Source organism: Pteronotus mesoamericanus, unplaced genomic scaffold (assembly GCF_021234165.1).
Source record: "Pteronotus mesoamericanus isolate MK-2021 breed Mesoamerican mustached bat unplaced genomic scaffold, CSHL_Meso_final scaffold_21, whole genome shotgun sequence".
Lineage (NCBI taxonomy): Eukaryota > Metazoa > Chordata > Mammalia > Chiroptera > Mormoopidae > Pteronotus > Pteronotus mesoamericanus.
The window spans coordinates 2,369,457-2,387,470 of record NW_026555310.1 but is presented as its reverse complement, the minus strand read 5'-3'; the positions used below and the strand labels follow the sequence as shown (position 1 = coordinate 2,387,470).

The 18,014-nt window shown below is 51.6% G+C and overlaps 2 protein-coding genes across 4 annotated transcripts; both read left to right on the top strand.

Moving 5' to 3' along the window:
- Nucleotides 1-2,185: 2,185 nt before the first annotated feature.
- IGFBP6 (insulin like growth factor binding protein 6) lies at nucleotides 2,186-6,901 on the top strand. Its single transcript, XM_054590758.1, has 4 exons — nucleotides 2,186-2,558; nucleotides 5,593-5,732; nucleotides 5,894-6,013; nucleotides 6,583-6,901. The coding sequence occupies exons 1-4, from the start codon at nucleotides 2,231-2,233 to the stop codon at nucleotides 6,703-6,705; spliced, it is 711 nt and encodes a 236-aa protein (XP_054446733.1). The 5' UTR covers nucleotides 2,186-2,230; the 3' UTR covers nucleotides 6,706-6,901.
- A 1,040-nt stretch (nucleotides 6,902-7,941) lies between these two features.
- SOAT2 (sterol O-acyltransferase 2) lies at nucleotides 7,942-17,795 on the top strand. 3 transcript variants are annotated; one of them, XM_054591060.1, is made up of 15 exons: nucleotides 7,942-8,249; nucleotides 8,710-8,765; nucleotides 9,250-9,386; nucleotides 9,688-9,747; nucleotides 10,081-10,188; nucleotides 11,852-12,128; nucleotides 12,566-12,635; nucleotides 13,173-13,257; nucleotides 14,001-14,046; nucleotides 14,247-14,376; nucleotides 15,310-15,407; nucleotides 15,838-15,936; nucleotides 16,443-16,578; nucleotides 17,045-17,190; nucleotides 17,448-17,795. In XM_054591060.1, the coding sequence occupies exons 1-15, from the start codon at nucleotides 8,174-8,176 to the stop codon at nucleotides 17,598-17,600; spliced, it is 1,677 nt and encodes a 558-aa protein (XP_054447035.1). In that variant the 5' UTR covers nucleotides 7,942-8,173; the 3' UTR covers nucleotides 17,601-17,795. The 3 variants fall into 3 exon arrangements, with proteins under 3 accessions (XP_054447035.1, XP_054447037.1, XP_054447036.1); XM_054591062.1 differs by having other exon boundaries at nucleotides 17,397-17,571; XM_054591061.1 differs by lacking the exon at nucleotides 9,688-9,747.
- Nucleotides 17,796-18,014: the final 219 nt, after the last annotated feature.

Sequence of the window (18,014 nt, the reverse complement as noted above, 5' to 3'; positions counted from 1 at the left end):
CTGGCAGAAGCTTTCATCAAACTCCTCTCACAGACGCCAGACAGATTCCAAGGGGTTTGCACCTGGGCCCACAATCCATCTTGAATATCCACTATGTGCTCCGGATCCCTGCTCTAGATGCTGAGATGGAGAGCATCTCAAAGGGAAGAGGAAAAAATTCTTGAGTCTCAGTCTGCAAGAAAGAGCCTGGTTAGACCTCAGCACTGACCGCATACAGCTCCGGACTTCCCTGCTAGAGGGATGGGGAAAGGGGAAGTGCAGTGCTGGGGTGGTGGATGATACTGGATTGTGCAACCCAGTTTAGACTACAGGGAGAAACCTATCTGGGCAGGTGGGAGCATTAAATCTGTAGGGGTGGTGGTGGTGGCAGCGATGTGGAGGGGGGTAAGGGGGTAGTTGAGAAGGGAGAAGTGAGAAGAGAGTGGTAGATATGAGAGGCTAGCAGGGTATTGGGTTTTTGTGCAATATAATCCAGAAAAGAGGATCACAAAAATATTCCAAAAGCAGACACTGGGATCCTGCAGGGAGCACACCCATCTTATCCCCTTCCAACTTCCAACATGTCTTTCTGTCTCATTCAGAAGCAAAGAGCTGGAGCCCAAGAGAAAAGCCCTTGCCAAAATGATGTGCAGGGCAAAATAAAGTGATAGGGTTTGAGGACAAGACAGAGCTCTGCACCCTGGGGTCTGAGCTTGGGGCCGGATGTCACGGGGCCTCTGTCAAGTGGAGGAGAGCTGCCTCCTCTTACTCCTCAAACCCCTGTCCTCCCTACCTGTCCAATCTGCATCAGTGTCTCAGGGCTGCTGGAGGAATGTGGTTGTAGGGTCCCAGGGTAGGCCTGGAGGGTGGTGCTGGGAGTGAGGTTCTTTTATTTTGCATTTACCTAAAAGTTCAGGAAACCTTGACATTCTTGCTTGGAAGCCCAGAATTTAAACTTAGTCACTGCCCAGAGCTCTTGTTTTAGGAAAGAATGAGATGGCTGTTGCGTAACCCAGAGCCAGGAGGGCGTGGGTTGCTGAAGAAAACAGTCCTTCCTCCCTCTAGGAAGGAAGGCTGGGCTAGGAAGGCTGGGGAGGGGCGGGGCCTGGGAGAGGGCGGTGGTGGGGTGAGGAGACAGACCTCTGTAGTGAAGGCCCTCAAGCCTGCCCACCCGGACCAGTCACAGCAGGACACCCCTGGGCATAGTACAGCCTGATGAAACCAGTATGAAACCACTGGTTGATACTGGGTGGGAATGGAGTGAGGGACAGATTCTGGAAGGAAGAAGAATGGAGGGTAGGCTGACCTGAATAGCGGGGAGAGAATGGAGGGGGCAGGGTGTCCTGCTCTCTGGTCACTGTTCCCAAGAACACCCGGAGTATAACTTTTGCCCCCACATAATTTCAAATGGCCAACCCCCCACCCCCCAATTCCCAGGTGTTCAGCCAGTTCTCACCTTCGCACACTTGCCCCGCTGCAATACTTCCAGACTCCCATGACCCCACCACAACACTAGGGTTTCTGGCAGTTTATTCAAGGTGTGCCTCCCCACCTCACCCCTTGTCCCCCAACCGTTTCTATCATCTTAGCCCATTGTGGCTCCCCTGACACCTGTTTTTCCCATGGTCACATTTCAGGGAGAATTTCTCCTTCTCTCCTTGCCCTTGGTCTATTTTCTCCCATCAGCAGTTGGTGGTCCCAAAACTCCATTGTCCATCATATCGGCTTTTTTCTCTTTTCATTTACCCACATCCCTTTCCTGACCCCCACACACCATCTCTTCCCCTTGAACCTTTAGACCGTTATCTTCTTAGTCCCCATGGGAGTCCTTCTGTCCCTTGTATCCTCCTGCACCTTCACACTAACTGGATTTCAGATTTTTCTTTCATCTCAACTGCCTTCCTCTCCTCTTTTCGCCCCTCCCCAACCTCCAGTCCCCTGAGCCAACTGTCCTCCCAAATTCCGGGCGAGATTCCCGGGAACAAAGCAAGAAAAATCAGAGTAATTTGGGAAGTAAACAGAAACTGGGAAGGGAGGGGGTTGAAGAAGAGTGGGGAGGACCCAGGTTGGGGGGGGCCTCTCCAGTCCCACCCAGTTTAGGGAATGCCTCTGCCTCCTACCCCCCCTCCTTCACCTGGCTCTTAAAGGGCCGGGCCCCTGACCCGCGGCTATTTAAGGCAGAGGGGTGGCTGGAGGCAGCAGCTGCGCTAGGACTGCTCTGAAAGGAGTGGACCCGGTAACAATCCTGACCATGACCCCCCACAGGCTGCTGCCGCCACTACTGCTGCTAACTCTGCTCGCCGCCCGCCCAGGCGGCGCCTTGGCACGGTGCCCAGGCTGCGGGCAGGGGGTGCAGGCGAGTTGTCCAGGGGGCTGCGTTGAAGAGGCGGATGCGGGGCTGCCGGCAGAGGGTTGTGCGGAAGCGGGGGGCTGCCTCAGGAGGGAGGGGCAGCAGTGCGGGGTCTACACCCCTAACTGCGCCCCAGGACTGCAGTGCCTGCCGCCGGAGGAAGACGAGGCTCCTCTGCGGGCGCTGCTGCTGGGCCGGGGTCGCTGCCGCCCAGCGCGCGCGCCCACGGGTGAGTCTGCGCCCCGCCCCCGCCTCCGCCCCGCCCACGTGAGGCCAGCTCCTTGCAGGCAGGGTGCTGGAGAGGTGGGCGCGGACAGCTCTACAAGCCTCTGGGTTCTGCCGTGGACGCTTCTCCGCCCCACCCTGGGGAGCACGTTAGAGGGGTAAGGGAGCAAGTGCGGGGAGGCAGCTAGAAGGCTAAGATGCAGCTAGAACTGGGTGGTGTCTGAGTTCTCAACCTTCTTTGCCCCCTCTATTACTTTCTCTTGAGGGGAAAAAGGTGGGGAGATGGAGGGGTTTATGGCCATACACCACAGCAACCCAACTCCTTCAGTCCTAGACCCCCAAGTTGGAGAACGGCCCCAGGTATTCACTTGGAGAAAGAGAAAATGGAACCCCAGACTCCCAAATCCTGCGCACGCATTGAGAAATATCTCCTCCTCTCCTTTTAATATTGGGGTATCTGAAGCACCTGAATATGGGGCCTAGAACAGAAAATGCCCCCAGTCCAGAGTTGTTTCAGACTACACGAAGGTCAGAGGGTAGGTGCTGCGGGTCCCAGCGGTGGGAACTAGAGGTGGGAAAAGAAGTCATCTGCCTAATCAGGGTTATGATTTAAAGTTGTTCAGAATCCTCCATCCACCCCAGTCCATCCTACCCCTGTGTGGAGAATAAAAGGCTGAGTCAGTGGGTGGGCAGGACAGAAGTGAGTCAGAACCTGAAAGACAGGGGGCAGCAGAAAGATGGGGAGGGCAAGAAATGCAAACATCCCCCACCCCAGGGCATCTGAGGTCCTGGTTTCTTCCAAGGGAAGGGATGGGAAATTAACTTGAAGTTCCTTTCAGTGGCAAATGCATACAACCAGGCTGCTAGGGGTCCTACTAAAAGTGGTGGTCCAAGTGGATCAAAGGAGACAGTAGGAGCATAGTTATAGTAGGGTGTTAAATGAAGGAAAGGGAGGGCGGGGGTGGGGGGAGCAAGGGCTGAGGAGTATGGAGGAAGGATTATCAGACTCGGGACTGCGGGTGAAGTGGCTCCAGTTGTGAGTAGTAGGCAGATGAGGGCACTCTCTAGGTTTGAGGGTTGGACACCTAAGCAGGGCTTGCTTTGGGCAAGGAGAGAGAGAGATAATCCCTTCTGGGGTCATAGCATCAAATTTTAGAGATAGGCGATTCCAAGCAGTTCATGCTCCCCTTCCTGCCTTTCCCTTGCCCTGTTCCTCTGACTTACTTCCTCATCTCATTCCATCCTGAACTCACCCCAGGCTCCCCAGACACCATATGGGAAACCCCCAGAACCATGAGTGGCCTTCAGGTTGGAAGCCCCCCATTCCTGCACCTTTGCAACCTGCCCTCTGCCCTTCTTGGTTAAAGATGGAATCACATATGCTCCTGAAACCACTGGGGTTGAGCTGGGCTGAGCTACAGGTGACCAGGAGGGAGAGGCCCCTACTGCCCTAAAAGTAACCACATCTCAGGCCTGGGAGAGGTGGGTTGAGTCACAGCAGGGTCACAGTACGGACACGCATTCCACTTGCTAGCTGCTGACCCCTCCCACATCCGTTGTTCTTCTGCCCCATCTCCCTGGCTCGGTGCACCCCCTCCTGGCCACTGGTGGAACAGCCAGATCTTTCACCCCAAGCCCAAGGCCTCCCAATGTACAGGAGTCCCGGCTTATGCACCGAAGAATATGTTCCAAGACCCCCGGTGGGTGACTGAGCTGAAGATAGTACCAAGCCCTAATCAACTTCTTCAACTCTGCTGGAAATGTGACAACAGCTTCTACATCAGCAGACGCAGCCTCTCCAATAATTTGTATATTTTTTAATTCAAACCTATTCCTGAATCTGTGTAACCATACCTTACTTGCAGTAAATGTGTTGGTGTCACTCATTTGAGGGATCCCTTGCTCAAGTCTCTGTATAGGTTCAGTGTTTTTTGTTGCAACACATTGCCATCAGTCAAAACTTTATTTTTTTTTAGAGAGAGGGGAAGGGAGGGAGAACGAGAGGGAGGGGAACATCAATGTGAGAGAGAAACATCAATTAGTTGTCTCTCTTATGCCCCGCGACCAGGGACCAAATCCAAAACCTAGCCATGTGCCCTGGCTGGGAATCGAACAGGTGACCTTTTGCTTTGCAGGATGACATCCACCAGGGCTTGTCTTCTCCATCTTAACTAAGCACTTACCACATACAGCGGCCATACCTTTTCCACTTTGAGGTGCGACAGCAAAACTAGCAAGAATTTCTTTTTCCTTCGTCACAACTTCATGTAAAGAAGATTTGTTTTATTGTAGATTTTAGCAACCTCAGCATGCCATTTTTATTCCTTTAGTATTAAGTTGAGATCTTTCACCTTCTCACTTAAAGGCAGCACTTTTTGGCTCCTTTGGCATATCTGAATCGCTAGCATCACTACTCTTGCACTTTGGGGCCCCTAATAAGTAAGATAGGGTTACTTGAGCACAAGCACTACGATACCAGGACTGTTAATCTGATAACAGAGACAGCTAATAAATGACTATCAAATGGGGAGCGCATACAGCGTGGAGACGCTGGACAAAGGGATGGTTCACTTCCTAGGCAGGAAAGAACAAGAGGGCAAGAGATTTCATCACACTAGCTACAATTTAAAACTCATGAACTGTTTATTTCTGGAATTTTCTATTTAATGTTTTCAGATTACAATTGACTGAAGGTAACTGAAACCCCAGAAAGTGAAACCACAGCTAAGGAGCTACTATTATATTTGTATTTGTTCAACAGTTTTTGCTTTCCAAAGTGTTTCTCCTTTACAAGCCTTACAACTAGTCTGGGGACGTTGTCAGGAAAGGTAATAATACCATCTGCCAGAGAAAGAAGCCGAGGCCAGGAGAATAAGGGTGGAGCTAGATTCTAACCCCCTTGCTTCTACTGCTCCAAAAGGCCCTCTGTTTCTCTCACTTCAGTGGGTAGAGGTGAGAAAGGCTCTTTTCCACTTGGCTCTGGTCTTTGACATCTGTCTGATTTCTGGCCTCTTCTTCCCCGTCCTTTGTGGCTGTAGGGGAGAATCCTAAGGAGAGTAAACCCCAAGTGGGGACCACTCGCCAACAGGACACGAACCACAGAGACCAACAAAGGAACCCAGGGACCTCTACCACCCCTGCCAGGCTCAGCGCTGGGGGTGTCCAAGACACTGAGATGGTGCGTTTGGGGCTGGCAGGGAGGAGGAGGGGTGAGGAGCCCTGGGCTCAGAGAAGTCTCCCATGTTAGCCCTGGGCACCTGCCTGGCTGGTGGGGCCAGGGGACTGTGCAGTGGAGCTCAGCAGGAGTGGTTCTGAGTTGCTTGCTCTTCCTTCCCCCAGGGCCCGTGCCGCAGACATCTGGACTCAGTGCTACAGCAGCTCCAGACCGAGGTCTTCCGAGGATCCCACACCCTCTACGTGCCTAATTGTGACCATCGGGGCTTCTATCGGAAGCGGCAGGTGAGGCCACTCCTCTCCTCCCCTTGGTCCATCAGTGCAAGGCTCCTACCGGGGATGGGGTAGGGCTTAAACAGTTGCATAAATAAGACACTGTCCCTGCTTTTCAGTATCTCCCAACTTCCGGGCCCCTATAAACAAAATAACGAGCCACACACTGTAAGAGAGGAGTCAGACTGCCTAAGCCACGCCTAACTCAGAGGAACACATATGTGAGGCACATCAAAATCACCTAGAGGGCTGTGAACACACAGGCAGTCTTGCTCCTCCTGCAAAGCCTGAAACATTTGCATTTCTAACGCTGTCCCTGGCAATGATGATGTTGCTGTTGGTTCTGGAACCATACTTTGAGAACTACTGTTCTGACATAGAAGAACCAGCACAATTTTGTGGTGGAGAAGAGGAGAAGCAAGGGAAGGAAACCCAGCAGGCCTCATGGTCCTGAGAAGTCTTAGATGTTTCTGTGTGCTCAGACTCAGGAGGCCACAGCCCATCCCCAACCCACACGACCCCTCCCGTCTCTCCTGTCCGAGCTTTGGCCGCACCTCTAATCTGCATGCCTCTCTCCGCAGTGCCGCTCCTCCCAGGGGCAGCGCCGAGGTCCCTGCTGGTGTGTGGATCGGATGGGCCAGCTCCTGCCTGCGTCCTCGGACAGCGATGGAGGCTCCCCCTGCTCTGCTGGGAGCAGTGGCTAAGGCTGGGTGGGGGCTGGCAGGGCCACTGTCAGGAGCATGAGGCTGTCACCTTGGGTCATTTGTTGAGTAATGAGCTACTCAGGGGCCATGAGTCACATACTCCACCTCCAGGCTCTGCCCCATTGTCCCCCTCACCCCTGGGACCTCACACATGGAAAGATTGTTGGTATTGGTTTGGGGTATTAATAAAGCTGTGTTGGAGGTCTCTGGTCTATGTCTCTGTGTCCACCTCTCACATTTCTGGAGCCCCTGGTCCTTCTCTCTACCCCCTTTAAAGCCAACCCCCACCCCATAATAGTTCTCTTTTCCTGTGGACTACTTTTGGTCTTTCTGGCTGCCCTTGGAATAAAGGAGACAGCCGCTGGCAGAGGCTTCAAGCCCTGAAGCCTCACCCAACTACCCACCAGGGAGTTGGGGGGTGGAGCAGATAGAGGTGGGGAGAAAGTGAGCCTATAACCTTAGACAGAGGTTGTGATCTTTTTTCTAACACTGAACTTTGGACACAGGGAAGAGAAAGAATTAATAGTTAATCCCCAGCAGGAATTTAACAAAGAGGAACTCTCGAAGCACTTACCCTTCTGTTACATCCTACTAAAAAGGGAAGGATATTATCATCTGTTGAGTTCCCCTCAAGGGCTGAGCCTTGGACCATGTGCTTTTATCTGGACTACCTCATTTTGTGCTTACAGTAACCTTGTCAGGGAGGGACTTTTGCTCCTGTTTCTCAGAGAAGGAAACTGTGGCTTAAAGTATTTATGTCACTTGCCTGAAATTACACAGCCAGGAAATGATAAAGGGAGGATTTAAATCTAGTTCTTCCGTATATGACCATGCCTGGTGTTCCTTAGGTGCTGAATATGTGTTTATTTTGCCTACACGCTAACCCAAGCAGATGCAAGGAAGAGCTGACATTCAGGGACCCTTGCACCCAGCACTTCCTTGAGGCACCACAGCATCAAAATTGTCAAAGGTGTCAACCCCATCAGAGTATTTATCACATGCATACAGTCCTTTCAAGTTAACACACATATACCTCATGATCTTAAGGGAGCTAAGTGTACTGATGTCTAAAGAGGTTTCTGACTCCACCTAGACCTTCAGCCTGCTGGGAAGGTGAGCCAGGCTAGGCGATAAACCTTAGAGAGGCAAAGTCCCCCTTCCAACCGCATGCGTAGTCACCGTTCCCGGAAGGAGAGCACACTTGCTCAGAACTAGGCATCTGGGTGGTAGTTGGTCTGTTGGGGGCTGAGTCCAGTCCATCCCTGCAACAGTCTACAGAGCCTGTAGCTGAGAAGCACTGCCCTCCAGATCAGGTCACCTGTCGTGTTCCTGGACGCCCCCTCATGAAAGGACTTTAGCCTTTGGAGCTGTCACTTGCTCTGTGTCATGGGAGCTCAGCAGGTTGGCAGGCCGTGAAAGAAAGGAGGAAACACCGCAGAGGCCACCTGCTGCCCAGTCAAGATTCATCATGGAGCCAAGGGCAGCCCAGTTGCGGAAGAGAGCAGGGTCGAGAAGAGGGCAGGAGGACCCACCCTCCAGAGAAGGTGAGCCACCCTCTGGGAGTGCAGAAAGCTCAGATGAGTATAACTTGTTGAGAGGGGGCTCCGCTGTCTACCTGTAACCCTTTCTGCTGTCCTGGGAGGCAAGAGAAGGCAGACTCTGGCCTCTGCCCTTAAACACCCAGCTGGGAGACGGAGGAGAAAAGGGACATTCAAAGCCCTGGCTTTTCCTTGTCTTTCTGACTCTCTAACCGCAGGGGGTGAATGAGAGGCTCCCTGAGTACCCTGTTTCCTGTAATGTCATCAGGCTCCCTGCTTACCAATGTCCTTCTCACCCTCTGACAAAATAACTTCCTCTTCTGACTAGATATCTTCTGATTGGGGGGCTGGGAGGCTGCTGAGCACACAGAAAGTGTTTCCTGGCAGAGGATGCCTCTGGGCTTGCACAAAGCAGCAGAACGCTAACTCCTCCCCCTTGGGTGTGCCCTTTGACCCCTCCTCCTAGGAAACACGGAGGTGCTTGGAGGCCTTGACTTGGTGCAATGGACCCAACATATGGAGGTGAGGGACCTCAAAGGTCAGAGGTCAAGATGGACAGGCCCTAGAGTGGAGGGAGGTAGGGGTGAGGACCAGTTTGGTGATAAAGACAATTTGTTCTTGGGTTCAAACCCCTCAGTTCAAATTAGAGCTAAGGGTTAAGATGAAGGGATTTGAAACACAGGGCATGGGCTAAAAGTTAGCCAGTGAGTAGCCTTATGTTAGTGAGGCTAGAGGTCAGGAGATGGAAGGCTGGAGTCAGGGAGAGGACAGTCAAGTCAGAGATGACAAGGTGGTTGGGACCAGAAATGTCATTCCTGCTGTTTCTTCTTGATCATCACTGCTGCCCTGGGAAGCCAGAGGGAGACAGATTATTGGGGAATCTGTGGGCAGGAACTATGCTTTCTATCCCTTGCACTTAGTGCACATGGAGAGGAGCTCAGTAAATGTTGGGTGAAAGAGGATGGCAGACTGGATAGACGGACAAGGGGCCCTGCTTGTCCTACAGGTTGTAAAGATGCAACTGCTGGAGCAAGCACAGAGACAGCTGCTGGAGCTGCTGGATCAGGCCATATCAGAGGCCGTACAATCCTATCCATCACAAGGCAGACCTCTGCCTTCTGTTCCTCCAGATTCTTTGAGCACGTAAGAGCCTGAGGAGCCAGGGGTGGAGGAATGGCTGGAGCAGACTCCTCCATCCTAAGATGATGAGCAATAAGCACCATCTCATGTGCCTTCTATTGCCTCTGTCTTCCTGGCACAGACTTCCACCTCTAGCCTTGTTCTGCCCTAGCCCTGACCTTCTTCCTGGTCCTGCCCTCTGGCCCTAGCCTTGACCTTTTGTTACTATTGCCCTTGGCTCCCAAGTATTGATCTTCTGCAAGGCCCTGCCTTCAGCCCACCACCTTCTTCTTTTGGGTCCTGACCCAGAACTGTCTCAATTCAGGACCCGGGAGCCATCCCTGAGAAAACGGAAAGTTTTTATCATCCGCAAGTCCCTGCTTGAGTAAGTCAGGGGTGGGAGGAAAAGAAAGGGCTTTGGTTGGGGGTCCAGGATACCTCAGTTCTCATCCTCAGGCTGTAGGTGGTTTGGGAGAGGACTTGGAAAGGATTTTTAAGGTTCAGTTTCCCCGTTTGCCCGGGGTGTGACTGTGAAAGAAAGGCCACCAGGATAAGCAGTGTCTGGATTGGAAAGGATTTTGGATCATGGTCTCAGTCACATCCCAGCCCTTAAAAATCCAATCACTAGGCCCCATCCCCACATGTGTACAGTGCCAGAGCTAGTCCGCATGACCTTGAGGACGCTTCCACACTGACATTCAGGACCCTCTCTCTCCAGTGAGCTGATGCAGGTGCAGCATTTCCGGACCATCTACCACATGTTCATCGCGGGCCTGTGTGTCTTCATTATCAGCACGCTGGCCATTGACTTCATTGATGAGGGCAGGTAGGCCCCTCTCCTGCCCAGGATAGGCACGCAGATCAGATCAGAGCCCCGGGGTCCTCAGGGATCCACCTACCATTGATTATTGCGCACATATCAGTGTTGCTTTCCAACAACATTCCCACCTAAAACATACTCGTAGCTTCTTCCTTCCACAGCCTTGGATGGCCCTTAGTCTGTCTTCCCAGGGTCAGCCCCTCTGGGGATAGCCACTCAAATAATTCTCAGTAGGAAACTTGTCTTGAGGTAGATAGATACACATGTGTGTGTACATATACACACTTCCCATCCCACTCTTTTTCCAAGTCAATGTTGTTCAATTCAAGTAACCTCCTTTGAGCAGCATCCAGAGACCAGCCCTGGGGACCAGAGAGAGGAGGGGCAGACCTCATCCCTATCTATGAGGCAATTTTGAGAGGAAGACAGACACGCACACACAAGTGCCTTGGTGGGTTTTTTCCCCCAGAGAGTACCTCTCCCCCTCTGAGGGATGAGCTTTACACCCCTTCAGAAGGCTTTACACCCCTGGGGTCTGTATTTGCAGGCCAACCCTTGCTAAGTAGGGAGCTTAGGAAGCAGTAAAAGGAAGAGGACCAAGGGTCTGAAAATTCAGCAACAGCACTTCCTTTTGGTAAAATTGCTGCTAATTATATGAGTATTATAAGGATCAAATCTCAGTAAAAAGTTCAAATACGCAGTTCAAAAGTTCAAAGTCAGATAGTCCTTCTTGACCAAGCCCTCAATCCCAGACCACTCTCCAAAAGTAACATTTTCAACCATTTTTGAGTTTCTGTCCAAAGCAGTTTCCACGCATTCCATCCATATTTATATAAAAACCAAAAAGATGTATTTTGTGGTCATTTATATAAATAAGACACTTACAGTACCTATTGTTTTGCTTTCACTCCCTAACAACCTAGTTTAAAGATCTTTCCATGTCAATCCATTGTTTTTAATGACTGCAGTGTCTGAAGATGCCTGATTTTGTTCATTTAGTCCTTTCCTAGTGGCCATGTGGGTTGTTCCCAACTTTTCACGATTAAAACTGTTTAACCTTTTTTTAAAAAAATCCTCACCCGAGGATATGTTTATTGATTTTAGAGAGAGTGTAAGGGAGAGAGGGAGAAACATCAATCCATTGCCTCCTGTACACGCTCCGACCTGGGATTGAACCCACAACCTAGGTATGGGCCCTGACCAGGGATCAAACCCACAACTTTTTTCTTTTACTGTGTAGGATTTCACTCCAACTAACTCAACCCCCAAGCCGGAGCAAAACTGTGTACTCTCTATCTAAGCAAATGAAACACTCAGCAACCTGCTGGCACTCCAAAAGAACAGCACTAACCAAAATCAAAGTTAAACACTAAATACCTTCTATCCTAACACCTGTAGCATGCAAAGTACAGAGCCCTTCTGCAGCACCATAACATTCACAGAGGGCTCTAACAGCAATTTCGAAGCAAACCCATTTCCCAATAGAGTCTCCTCAGGCAACACCCTGCACTAGAAGTCTAACCAACAGAGGGGAACACTTTCAGAGATGAGGAGCTCACAAGCTTCGCAAGATATCTCAGTTTATCTTCCAGGAGCTCTGGCTGCAGATGAAGAGGAAAAGGGTGGGCTTCACACTTAATCTACTTTGTGTCTCATTTCCCATTCCAAGGCTCCTGTTGGAGTTTGATCTATTGATCTTCAGCTTCGGACAGCTGCCCTTGGCTCTTATGGCATGGGTCCCCATGTTCCTGTCCACTCTGCTGGGGCCCTACCAGTCCCTCCGGCTGTGGGCAAGGCCCCAGGCCGCAGGGGCCTGGACGCTAGGGGCAGGCCTGGGCTGCGTGCTGCTGGCCGCTCACACAGCAGTGCTTGGCCTACTCCCGGTCCACGTGGCTGCCAAGTATCAGCTCCCTCCAGCCTCCAGCTGTATCCTCGTCTTTGAGCAGGTGATGGGTGGGGCCCGCCTTGGCGCGGGTCTGGTGAGGGAGGGCACTTGCAACAGAATTGGCGGGGTGGAGCTAGTTACTAGGGGCGGAGTTGGTTGCGAGGGATTTGAGCCACTGGCTGGCCCCAAAGAAGTGTAAACCTTAAGGACCCGGCTAGGCAAACGTAATCTGGCTCCGCAGAGTCACAGGGGATTGGCCGAATGCCGGCCCTGGGTCTTTTTAGTAACCCCTTACCCTTGATTCATCCTAGCAATAAGGAAATCCGACAAAAAGATAAAGTATGTCCTCTGACCATACATATTTTATGAACTGCCTGCCTCATTCTCTCTCTTCTCCCCTTTATGCTCTCTCCCCTTCCCCCTCTCAACTGAGCGGACAGAGATTGGGATATGCCTAAAACCACACAGCATCTTAACCTTCCTTCCACTCGATCTCAGGTCAGACTCCTGATGAAAAGCTATTCCTTCCTGAGAGAGACTATGCCTGGTATCTTTCGTGCCAAAGGAGGTGAGGCCTTCAGCTGGGGCTACTGTGAACTCAGGTTTCTCAGCTGGTTGAATAAAGCCAGCAGTGGCAGGATCCTCATAAAAGCTCTTACTTCCTAAGCCCACCTTGCCCACTGGGCCCATGTCTGGACCCCCACTGGCCTCTGTGAGCCTTAGACATTAGGCCGCAGGTCCCACTCTGAGAGATGGCACCTTTGTTGCCCAGTGCTTTTGGTGCTTTCCCATTTCCAGGCCTAGCCTGAAGACAGGAAGAATGGGTAGTAGAACTTCTGGGTGCCAAATAAAGCTTCAGCGATAGCAGGTTCTGCCCCACAAAATGGGGCATCTGGAATGGACCTAAGAGAGAGGTATTAGAGAGCAGGTTCAGCTCCTGCCCAGTTTCACCTCCGCCACCCCACCTCCCAATCCAATATCCAATCTCTCACCCATCCCTTCACCTCTGTCCTATGTAGTTCTCCACACCCTAGTCCCAGTCCCCCTCACCTCCGCCCTCTCTCCCTTCCCCCATCACTGATGGATCTTTCTCACTCCTCCCCAGGTGAGGGGGTCCGGGCCCCCAGTTTCTCCAGCTACCTCTATTTCCTCTTCTGCCCCACACTCATCTACAGGGAGACTTACCCCAGGTAAGACCCTGCACCCTCTCCCCAGATGCCCAGGCCCATTAGGGACCTTGCCCGCTTCCTCTCCTTTCCTCAAGGTCCCTACCCTCACCCCAGACACTTTCTCAGGAAGCATCACATCACAGAGATGAGAAAGAAACAACAAGTAGGCTTCGCCTTCTCTTTGCCCCATCCATGGTGACACAACAATGATCAACTGTCCTGGTTTGCTCAGGATTGTCCCTGTTTTAGCACTGAAAACCCTAGGTCCTGCCCTGGCCAGTGTGGCTCAGTTGGTTGGGCATTGTTCCACAAAACAAAAGGTCGCCGGTTCGATTCCCTGTTTGTCAGGGCACATGCCTAAGATGCGAGGTCAGTTCTGGTCAGGGTGTGTGCAAGTGGTACCTGATAGATGTTTCTCTCTTGCATCTATGTTTCTCTCTTCTCTTTCTCCCTTCCTTCCCCCGCTCTCTAAAAATAAATGAATAAAATCCTAAAAAAAGAAAGAAAAAAAGAAAATTCTAGGTCTTGAGAAATCTCTCAATCCAGAGCAAACTCCAGATGGCTGGTCACCTTAGTTGACACCCAAGCTAAAATTCCATTTGCCGTCTCTATTATGGAAGGTGCAAAAAGTGTTCTAGACTCCTACCTCCCCTGAAAATCCTTCCAGGCCTGAGCAATTGAGGGACTATGGAGAGAGAGCTCCAGAACCTGGGTCCTGACCTGAACAGGGAACAAGAAACATATAATCCCCATTTCTCCTGCAGGACACCCAACATCAGGTGGAATTATGTGGCCAAGAACTTTGCCCAGGTCAGAAGATGGGATAGAAGGGTGGACCACTTGTGACTCGTGGTGGCTGAGGGGGGATTTCTGGGAGTGGGGTGGAGAAAGCCTGGGGAGCCAGTCAAAGGAAAGGAGAGGCAGATGGTGGGCTAGAGTCCGATTCCAGGGTGAGGGCACAGCTGCCAGTACCCCTTCTCAAAGTTAGGTGTCCATCACTCCCTCTCCAGGCACTGGGCTGTATCCTCTATGCCTGTTTCATCCTGGGCCGCCTCTGTGTTCCTGTGTTTGCCAACATGAGCCGGGAGCCCTTCAGCACCCGTGCCCTGGTGCTCTCTGTCATGCACGCCACATTGCCAGGTATGCCCACTAAAGCAGGACTGGAGAAGGCTGTGCTGTGGGAAGGTTCGTTGGGAATTTCTCACTATCCTTGATCTTTACCTTCAGTCAGTTTCAACACCTCCCTCTGAATCCCCCTTCATTTCTGTCCCCTCCTGTCACTGCTCATTGTCAGGGTCTCGGCTCCCCCTTTCTACATTAGCCTCCCAGCCTGTGTCCCTGCCACCCGAATCTTTCCTCTCCCATCTGCTCCTGAGGACATTGCTGCCCGAATGAACTTCCCTCCCGCAGATTAATCATTCCTGATCCTGCTTCAAAAGCTCCCCCAACTCCCCGTTGCTGGGATCTCCCGATAGGATTGAACCTTGGCCTGGCATTCCAGGCCTTTGCTGTGCATAACATCCCACCATAAGTCCGGTCATTCACTGAATGGCACGCACTTTTATGCCTCCAGGCCTCTGCTCACACTAGTCTCTCAGCTTGGAATGCCTTTTCACTGCCGTCCAGCTGTGAAATCCAGTTCCTTGTTGGAGACCCATGTGAGAGGCCCTCCTTTAGGAAACCTTCCCTTTCTTAGCCATCATTTATCATGGCCTACCCTGTGCTCTGCATTCCCAAGCTCATCTGTGGCCACCATGCTTAATTCCCAGTACATTTCACCTTGATGTGTGGTTAGACATCTCTCTCCTTCTCTCTCTCTCTCTCTCTCTCTTTCTCTCTCTCACCACTCTGTGAACTCTCAATGGCCAGGGGCTTTGAGAATCATCTCATATCCCCAATATCTGGCATGGAGTTCATGGCAAATGGGTGAATTAATAAATGCATAAATTAGTAAATCACTAATAAATAATGGGTAGGATAGAGGCCCTAGATGCTGGGCAAGGGCTCCGCAGATTTTCCTAGAGGCTCCAGGTAGGCCAGTCTAACCTGCAATCCCTTTTCCTCACTCACCAGGCATCTTCATGCTGCTGCTCATCTTCTTTGCCTTCCTTCACTGCTGGCTCAACGCTTTTGCAGAGATGCTTCGATTTGGAGACAGGATGTTCTACCGGGTGAGGCCTGGACCTGGGCCACTGGGGAGCTAGAGGAAGGGAGAGATAGAAACAGATCTGCGGAGGATGGTGGCTATGTTGGGTGTTGCCTCAGCTGTGCTGTTGATCTCCCACAATGGGAAATGCGTCCTTGTTGGTGTGGTTAAAATGCTACCCCTCCACCTCCCAACCAGTCAGAGCTAACTGCTTTTGTGCAGATGGAGAGGGAGTTTCAGAAAGAGAGGAAGTAGCAGGAAAGGCAGAGACCCCAGGTCCAGAAGAGGGAACTGAGAGAGTGCTTGCTGTCTCTATTTTGCCTGGAGTCAGCTCTTGTGGGAGAACATTGGGATGGGGGCAGGAGGCAGGGTGAGAAGCTGATAAGCTGGGCTGGGGAGAGACAGGGCCCTGATGCTCACCTCCTTTCTCCACTCTGACCCCTCCCCTTCCCCAGGACTGGTGGAACTCCACTTCCTTCTCCAACTACTACCGCACTTGGAACGTGGTGGTCCATGACTGGCTGTACAGCTATGTATATCAAGACGGGCTGTGGGTATGGGCTCTGCAGACCTTCCTCAGCTCCCATAGTTAAAGGAGCCTCTCTGGGACATCTTCTCTTTTCCTCCCTCTGCACCATTCAGGCTAAGGTCCCCTTGACTTCCATTTGCCTCGTTCTATGCAATCCAATGGATAGAAAATTCTTCTTGTGATCTAACTTCCTTTCTTCCTTGTCCCTAAATCCACCCCCTCCACAGGACCTTTCTGCCCTACTAAGGAACATGAATGTATCAATGTTCAGTTACCAAGAGTTGTTACATACATTTAATCTCCACAATAACCCTGTGAAGTGAATATTATTATATCCTCTTTTTAAAATTGCATATAAAGCCCAATAGGCTAATAAAATGCTCTTAAATAAGGCATGTCAGCCTTTCTGACCCCAAATCCCCGTATTCTTTTCATTGCACCACATACTTTCCTCGTTTTCTTATGGAGGGGGCTTTTTATAGCGGGGACCTAAGGAGAGTCACTCCACATTCCTCCCGCTGCCCCTACCAGCTCCTTGGTGGTCAGGCCCGAGGGGCAGCCATGCTGGGCGTGTTCCTGGTCTCTGCAGTCGTCCATGAGTACATCTTCTGCTTTGTCCTGGGCTTCTTCTACCCTGTCATGCTGATACTCTTCCTTGTCATTGGAGGTGAGCTTGGCTTCTGTGTGCCTCTGGAGGGGGATTCATCCGGAGGGAGGAGGCCTGTGCTCCTGCTCCCGGAGAATCTAGACTGATAGAGGAGGCCATACTCCCAAGACAGAAGGGACTTGGGAGCAGGGAGGGAGGCAGCATCAGGTTTCCACGGGGGTGTGGGAGAAGATTTCTGGCTCGCGAGGAGCATCCGAACAGGACATATATGGAGGGAGACAAAGGGGGAAAAAACTTGTGGAGGTTTCGAGATTCAGTATGATCCAGGTTATTGAAGGGTAAACAGGGATCCTGGTTTTCCATGAGTCACCTGAGACCTCCATGGGTTTCTGGAGCTGGGTTCAAGATCTTTCCTAGTGGGACCTCCCTATTTCATCCCTTCCCAGTGCCCTGGGGTGGGAGAGCAGCCAAGGATACAAGGCACAGATATCTGGGGTTGGGGTGACAATCTTTTCTCCTTCTTCAGGACCAATGAACTTCATGATGCATGACCGGCACACAGGTCCAGCGTGGAATGTGCTAATGTGGACCATGCTCTTTCTGGGTCAGGGCATCCAGGTCAGCCTGTACTGCCAGGAGTGGTATGCACGGCGGCACTGCCCCCTATCCCAGGTAAGGGACCATGATACCCACACTCAACTCTCTATTCAGGAGTATATGCTTCCCCTTCCCAACAGCTAGCCCCCTATTTTTGCCCAGTTCAACAGCTAGGACCAGGGGCCAGGGCCTGGTTTGGGGGTGATGGGCTCCCATGTCTTGAGTGCACAGAATGGGCACCGGGAGGGACCTCATTCACAACTCACCTTTCTCTGGCACAGACAACCTTCTGGGGGCTGGTGACACCTCGATCTTGGTCCTGCCATACTTAGAGTTCTGGGCACCCTCACTGTCCTGATGATACCACCAAGTTCTTCTCTGCCTGCCAAACCTGGGACCAGGGCTCATCTCTCTGCACTCCAAGACCTAGCTCTGAGGCAAGGGCACCCAGCATGCATGACCCTGCCAGAGAACTCCAAGACTGAGATCTGTGGGCCTGTAGGCAGCTGAACATAGACCCAGAATGGTGCTGGCTCTTGATCCTCCATCCCCATAGACTGGACACAGGGCCCCCTCCCACTCCATGGCTGTCCGGACTTGAGACTCTTGAAGGACCTCATGTATTTGGTGAATGTGAGGGGATTTAGAGAAACCTGGGACCACCAAGGTCTGAGAAGGGTTTGGGGGTTTTTTTGTTTTTGTTTTTGTACTTCCAATACAATAATAAACTCTGTGATTCTTTTTATTCATTCGTTATTTATTCATTCATCATTTGCTGAAGGCCCACTTTTGACAGGCATTATTAGAGAGTTGTGTCTGCAGGGCAAGACTTTGTGGCAGAAGGAGCTGAGAGTCTTGGGTGACGTCCTGCCTTACCTTCTCTCTGACATTCCTCTCTC

Bases quoted from the DNA above. Each gene is read 5' to 3' on its own strand.
- IGFBP6 (XM_054590758.1), top strand. From the start codon at position 2,231: ATGACCCCCCACAGGCTGCTGCCGCCACTACTGCTGCTAACTCTGCTC. The intron at 2,559-5,592 runs GTGAGTCTGCGC...TTGTGGCTGTAG, and splicing joins CCCAGCGCGCGCGCCCACGG to GGGAGAATCCTAAGGAGAGT. The intron at 5,733-5,893 runs GTGCGTTTGGGG...TCCTTCCCCCAG, and splicing joins GTGTCCAAGACACTGAGATG to GGCCCGTGCCGCAGACATCT.
- SOAT2 (XM_054591060.1), top strand. From the start codon at position 8,174: ATGGAGCCAAGGGCAGCCCAGTTGCGGAAGAGAGCAGGGTCGAGAAGA. The intron at 8,250-8,709 runs GTGAGCCACCCT...CCCTCCTCCTAG, and splicing joins GGACCCACCCTCCAGAGAAG to GAAACACGGAGGTGCTTGGA. The intron at 9,387-9,687 runs GTAAGAGCCTGA...GTCTCAATTCAG, and splicing joins CCTCCAGATTCTTTGAGCAC to GACCCGGGAGCCATCCCTGA.